Genomic DNA, 6,000 nt, shown 5'->3' with positions numbered 1-6,000 from the left:
TTCACAGCTGCTTTCTAGGTTCTATGGCAGCACCACAGGGTTCCCAGCCATGGCACAGGAATGAGCAGTGCCTGTATGTAGAGTTATAGCAAAAGCTCAGCCCAGTCTTTGACACAACTGTCCTCGTGGCAGACCAGCTCCAAGTTGTGCAACATACCATGCGGCTTCCTATGCTGAGCTCCCTGCTTGCATAAACCTAAATCTAACCCTTACCCACATAGAGGCATATAGTCCCTTCAAAAACCTGGAAGGTTAGCCGTTTCGGTCCTGAGCATCCAACTCTGGCTCATACAATACACCCCATTCCCTCCTTCTCTGATCTGCCTGCTGTTAAAACCCGAGCCCCCACACTAAGGGCAGCAGGCACACCATGCTGCCGAAAGGTGGGCTGGCTGTGCCAGATGCACAGGTGTCCTGTGGCACCCCTTGTTCTGCTTACCTTAGGGGTTTTTTTTACTGTTAATATGCATCTTACAGTAAAAGCAAACAAGCACATGCACTATTGATTTAATAATTTAATACTTTCCCAACTGGTTGATGGCCATGGCTGAAGTTAGAAAAAGAACAGTGAGACCACAGCAACATGTAAAAAAGGACCCAGACTGAACATGTCTCCAACACAACCCGTTTCTCCTGGTGAAGGGTCTGCCTGCCATTACTGCTTGTGAATCACAGAATAATATAATCCTCAACATAGCTAAAGCAGATGAATTTAACTTTTTTTTTGAGGATTACTGCAGTGTTTTTTGCGGAAGAAATCAGCAACACGGGCGCTAGAACTGCTGTTTCACCACGGGAGCGGATCCCACGCAAGGGCCGTCCCCTCCGCGCCACGCGGCCCGGCCGCCGCTCCCACCCCGGGCGGGGGCGATGAACCGCCCCGTTGGGGGCCGGCCGAGACCCGCCCGCCGCGGAGGGCGTGGCGGGAAAGCCAGCCCCGCCCCGGACGTCACCCGGTGACGTCCGCCCTCCCCGGCTGACGGCACACGCATCACCGCCCTACAGTGGAGTCAGGCCAACAGGGAGCCGCTACGTCACCAGGGGGCGTGGAGCTAGGGAAGGCGGGAAGCCTGCCCGGGGCGCCGGCTCCTCCCGGAGAGGAAGATGGGGAGGAAGGGGGGCAGCCCAGCACCCTGCCGCGGAACAGGGTGAAACGGCAGCTTACAGACCCTCCCCACCCTTAGGCTGGGACCGTCCCCCACACTACTACCCACGTATTTCACCTGCCAAAAAGGTTCAAAAAATCAGTACCAAGCAGAGTGTGTACGAAACCAGTCTTTATTTCTCTCCCAGTATGGCAGGACTGAAGTTAAGACCACTCCGTGGCGGTGCCAACCCACTCGGTAGCCTGGGCTGTGGGAGCAGCTGACCAGTCCTCGGTGGCAGGCTGGGCGCTCCAGTCCTCTGCAATTACAAAAGACAACAAACACTTAGTGCACCCCAGCTCTTCCCACCCACTGCAACACACATCCCACTTCCCATAGGCGTCCCCCAAACTGACCTGTGGGGAACTGCTGGATGGGCACAGACGGGACCTGCACTCCCTCAGACCAATCTGCAACCTCGGGCTGAGGAGGAGCAGTGAATTCAGGAGCTGGGGCCGTCCATTCAGTCTGGAACTCCTCCTTCGTAACGGCCTTCTCAGCAGCAGCCTGCTCCTCCTTTTCAATCTGCAATGGAAGAGCGTAGCCTAAGTCCCTAAGTCCCCCAGAAACACTTCACCGCCCTCGCTACCGCATTATCAGACAATACGCACCAACCAACAACAGACAAGACTAATTAACCACCGCCTCAAGCGTGGATTGCAGTTATCATATTGGCAAAACCTGTCCTCAACAACAGGCAGGCAGGACCATGGGGCAGGAGCAAAAGGAGGGCATCTCATGCAGCCACACTTCCTCCCACAGGTCTCCTACCTCCTCGGGATCCCTGTAGAAGTACAAGTCAGGCATGACTTCCCATGGGTGCTCGCGGGAGATGGTGCCACGCATGCGCAGGACCTCCCGAGCCAGCATCCACCACATCAGACCCACTGAATGGGCTCCCTGCAACACAAGAAAGTATCTAAGTTAAACCTTTGAGAACTCCTTTTTTCTTCAAAAAAGCAAAAGATTACTTATTTGCACTTAATCCAAGGTCCTTGCTTGGCAAGAGAAAGGCAGTACTTGCTAATGCCCAGATTTATGTACTTGGACTCAGGAATGGACAACTTTTTGAGCTCCCAGTGACACTTCCAGGTCTCTGCAGAAATAGCAGTGCACTTCAATCACCAGCACCTGTATTTGCTCTATGCAGCATAGCTTGAAGCCATTCTCCTGCTACAGAGCTTCATACTGCTCACAACCCCACACGAATCTTGTCCAAAAGACAGGGATTATGCTCATCACTTACAGTAGAATGAAGGGAAAACTTGACCAAAGGACCGAATCTTACACACACACTCTGATTTGGCTTACATTAGTTTTGGTGAATGACATCATCTAGAGATCAGTTTCCCATCTCCCTAGACTTTACCTTTCAGGTGGTTTCTGGCAAGGTAATGTTTCAAAGCAGTTTCTTCATCAGTTCACTTTATCTTTCATTCATATTCATGAACTGTGGCAAGAATGACTATCAGACTCCACTCACTGGGCCACGAAGACCCTCATGGTATCAACGAAAAGTCCTGCCAGGTTACTATAGCACACGACCTACACTTGAGAGTTCCTTGGCCAGAGACCGGCCTCAGCTCCAAGCTCCAACTGTGTGCAGCTCATCGCCTCCCACCCATCTGCTAGTTTGAGAGAGATCTTAATTAGCTTATCACCCTGGGAGACATGAGAGATACAAGCCAACCCTCCCCTGCAGAAGGCATCCATCCTGCAACCTAGGGTGTGCTCTGGAGGAAGCAGCTTTGAACGCCGCAACAAAGGCATTACCTTATTGTTGCAAGGAATAGCAATATCCACATAGCGCAGCGGGGAGTCGGTGTTGCACAGTGCAATGGTGGGGATGTTGACATAAGAGGCCTCTGTCAGGGGCTGATGATCAGCCCGGGGGTCTGTAACAACCAGGAGCCGCGGCTCACGGAAAGCTGCTTGGATCTGGTTTGTGAAGGTACCGGGAGTGAAACGTCCAGCAATAGGAGTTGCCCCAGTAGCAGCAGCAAACTTCAGAACAGCACGCTGCAAAATGGACCACAGCAAAGGTGAAGCAGGAAACTGCACTTCAACCGAGTCACACGAGTATGCTATCAGTGAATATGCACGAAATTTAATTCAACTATTTGTTTAAAATTCCTGTGAAATGAGGGCTCACCAACAGCTCTGCATTCAGAATGAGACAAAATAAAATTGTTTTTTTAAAATAGCCGCGAGTTAAAAAGATCATATTCACCAGTAAAGCGAGAAGTCAGGATACAGGAAAAAAAACTTTTTTCCTGAACTTAGTTGCAAGCTCTACTCCGAAGTCTCACAATCAAATCATGAAAAGGGGGATAAAACAGACAGCTTATGAAAAAAGCAAAGCCAGTTTTCTTCCATTATTTCTACATCCTTTCATTATCCAGCAGCATAACTTCACAAACAATAAAAGCGCAGTAGTAAATACAAACTGTAGCTGTGTCCATTTGAATTGCAGCTGGCAGTTCTTATTCACTTGCAACAGCTTTAAACTTCTCAGGCATGTGGCAGGGCCTACTATCAAACCCCATTCACAGAGGGAGCTCCTCTCCTGGTGTCAGTGAAAACCCTGCCATGGGGTTTGCTGTAGCACACTTCCGACACTTGAGAGCTCACCGGCCAGAAACTGACCTCAGCATCAAGCTTTAACAGTGTGCAGGTCAAGCCCACAGGTACCCAAGCTTCCCCTTTGCAAATCAATCCCATGTCATTCATAATCTTCCTTTATGTTTGTGGCACCACCTGCATTACTCCAAAGAAACTAAGCTCGCAGATACAATTTCAGTGGCTTATTAGATTTTATTTAAAGCTTGTGTCCCCTTCTATAACAGAATTCTTTTGCTAAACATCTAGAGACGAAATTAAAAATATACTAGTTACTATACCTTGCTCAATAACAGAGCAAAGATTTCTTTGAAAACTTCTGTATCAGGCGCTTATTGTCCCCAAAAAGCAGTTCACAGAATTACTGGGGGAGGGCCCACTAGGGGACTGACCACTAATATGCAAGAAATGCAACAAGAAGCACCCAAAGGAGGATATAAAAGAAAAAGTAGTTGTCAAATGCCCTGAAACTACACAAATCTGGGGTGGATTTCAACTGATCTCTTCTAAGCTGCAACACAAGAAATACGCTTCCAAAAGTGTTCTAGAGCCAAAATTTGTGTTACTCCCTTTTATCATCAAGCTGCCACTGACAGGCAATGATGCATGGGGCAAGAGAGCCCTGCTCCCAAGACTGCAGGCCTCACGACCAACAAACGTCCATACCTGTCCAGTATTTCTAGACGAAATGACGCTCACATCAGCTGGGTTCTCAATGGCAACAATGGCACGGGCTGCCAGGAGGAGCTTTTCCCACGTCCTCTTCAGATTGATGATGTAAATACCTATTGGTGACACAAGGCTTTACAGCAACCAGCAGATACAAGATCCTAAAACAGTCCAGCACTCTTCTGCCACTAAACTTGTCACACAGGTGTGGTTACTCCAAAATTCTAGTTAGTGGAAAGCTATTCCAAGGAAAATCCTCCCATAGGGTTTTAATGTAGGTCACTTTTAGTACCAACGACATGAACCATGAACATGGTCTGGTATGAGCATCAATCTTTTAATAGGGTGCAGCGCAGGTTGAAGAACATTGCAAACAAGCAGCAGAAATCACTATGGAGGCATTTAAACCATTTTGTTACTATAGTCAAGAACTATCAGAAGTGCCCAAATACAGGTGTGATTGATTTACCAAGTTCGGAAATCCGTACTTCATCCTACCTCTCCGAGTAATATAATACAATCACTGAAGACGCCTGCACCTTTCAGGCCATAGAGAAACTGCTGGAGAGCTCAAGCATTAGCACACTCCCGCTTTCCTGAGCTACGCCCCCAAAATCCCAGCTGCCCGTCCAAAGCCACCCACCCTAGGGGTTTACCATCGCTTTTCCTTTTGTAGATGTACTGCTCCATTTGGAAGTCAAGGTTGGTGCCTCCCAGGTGGGTCCCGGCAGCGAGGAACTTGAGGACATCCTCCTCCTTCATCTGCAGGACATCGAGACCTCCGGACATTGTGGGGTTTCCCTTTGGAAGCGACGACAGGGAACCTGCGGGCAGAACAAGCACCGGGCTCAGCGCGGCGGGGACTCCCACCCCGCGCCGCCCCACGAGGGCCCGGGACACGGCGCCCGCCGGCCGCCATCTTGGCTGCACCGGCCGCCTCTTCCATCCCGCCCCGCACCCAGCAGGCCTCGGCCTTCCCCGCGGCCCGGCCGGGCCCGGCAGCACGGAGGGGAGCGGGGAGGCCGGCCGCCAGCGCCGCGGCGCGGACGGGACGCCCCACAGCCCCACCACCCCACAGCTCCCTGAGCCGGCGGCCCGGACTCACGCTGACAACGCCGTGTGGAGGCCTGGTCGGGCGCGGAACGAAAAGGAAGGCCGCCTCCCCCTGAGGCCTATATATAGCCTCACAGGCCAATGGCGAGCAGCGGGGGGCGGGATTCCGCACGCTGCTGACGCCGGGCGGAGCCTAGCGACCGGGGGCGGGGAGGCGGCGGGGCCGCGCGGCCGCGCGCCGTGGGCGGGGCCGGGCCGGGGCAACTGGGAGCGGGGTGTTCCCGCCCTTCCCGAGCTCTTTCCCACCTGTTGTGGGAGGGGTTATGGAAGACATTGTTTAAGATGGGAGCGTCCCCTTCAGTGTGCTGTGGGTTATGCCCTGAGCAGACTTAAGGCTTCCTTTGAGCCCTTGAAGTGAAATCAAAGACTTATGGCAACACTTTAGAATTCTGATTTCCTGTTGCAAGTGAAATATACTCTCTCGTTTTCAGGGGTTGATGGTTATTTTATGAAG

General features: G+C 51.5%; 1 protein-coding gene and 2 non-coding genes across 3 annotated transcripts; all 3 read right to left on the bottom strand.

The window, feature by feature from the left end:
- Positions 1–1,260: 1,260 nt before the first annotated feature.
- On the bottom strand, positions 1,261–5,680 carry RPSA (ribosomal protein SA). Its single transcript, XM_064444039.1, has 7 exons — positions 5,539–5,680; positions 5,090–5,257; positions 4,431–4,549; positions 2,919–3,164; positions 1,917–2,045; positions 1,502–1,670; positions 1,261–1,404 (listed from the first exon to the last, which is right to left on the bottom strand). Exons 2-7 carry the CDS (start codon positions 5,220–5,222, stop codon positions 1,310–1,312), a joined length of 891 nt encoding a protein of 296 aa, XP_064300109.1. The 5' UTR covers positions 5,223–5,257; positions 5,539–5,680; the 3' UTR covers positions 1,261–1,309.
- Positions 2,594–2,752, bottom strand: LOC135312313 (small nucleolar RNA SNORA62/SNORA6 family). The gene has a single exon (XR_010371884.1). It is a non-coding gene; the product is annotated as a small nucleolar RNA SNORA62/SNORA6 family (small nucleolar RNA).
- LOC135312314 (small nucleolar RNA SNORA62/SNORA6 family) lies at positions 3,661–3,820 on the bottom strand. The gene has a single exon (XR_010371885.1). It is a non-coding gene; the product is annotated as a small nucleolar RNA SNORA62/SNORA6 family (small nucleolar RNA).
- Positions 5,681–6,000: the final 320 nt, after the last annotated feature.

Source organism: Phalacrocorax carbo, chromosome 2 (assembly GCF_963921805.1).
Source record: "Phalacrocorax carbo chromosome 2, bPhaCar2.1, whole genome shotgun sequence".
NCBI classification, from domain to species: domain Eukaryota; kingdom Metazoa; phylum Chordata; class Aves; order Suliformes; family Phalacrocoracidae; genus Phalacrocorax; species Phalacrocorax carbo.
Note: the sequence above shows the minus strand (reverse complement) of the source record. Positions and strands in the feature narration are given on the sequence as shown.

What these genes read in the sequence shown, in the direction of transcription:
- RPSA (XM_064444039.1), bottom strand. Translation starts at nt 5,222, where the DNA reads ATGTCCGGAGGTCTCGATGTCCTGCAGATGAAGGAGGAGGATGTCCTC. An exon ending in CTATTCCTTGCAACAATAAG is followed by an intron (nt 2,046 to 2,918) that starts GTAATGCCTTTG and finishes CTTGTGTTGCAG; the next exon opens with GGAGCCCATTCAGTGGGTCT. An exon ending in CATCCAGCAGTTCCCCACAG is followed by an intron (nt 1,405 to 1,501) that starts GTCAGTTTGGGG and finishes TTGTAATTGCAG; the next exon opens with AGGACTGGAGCGCCCAGCCT.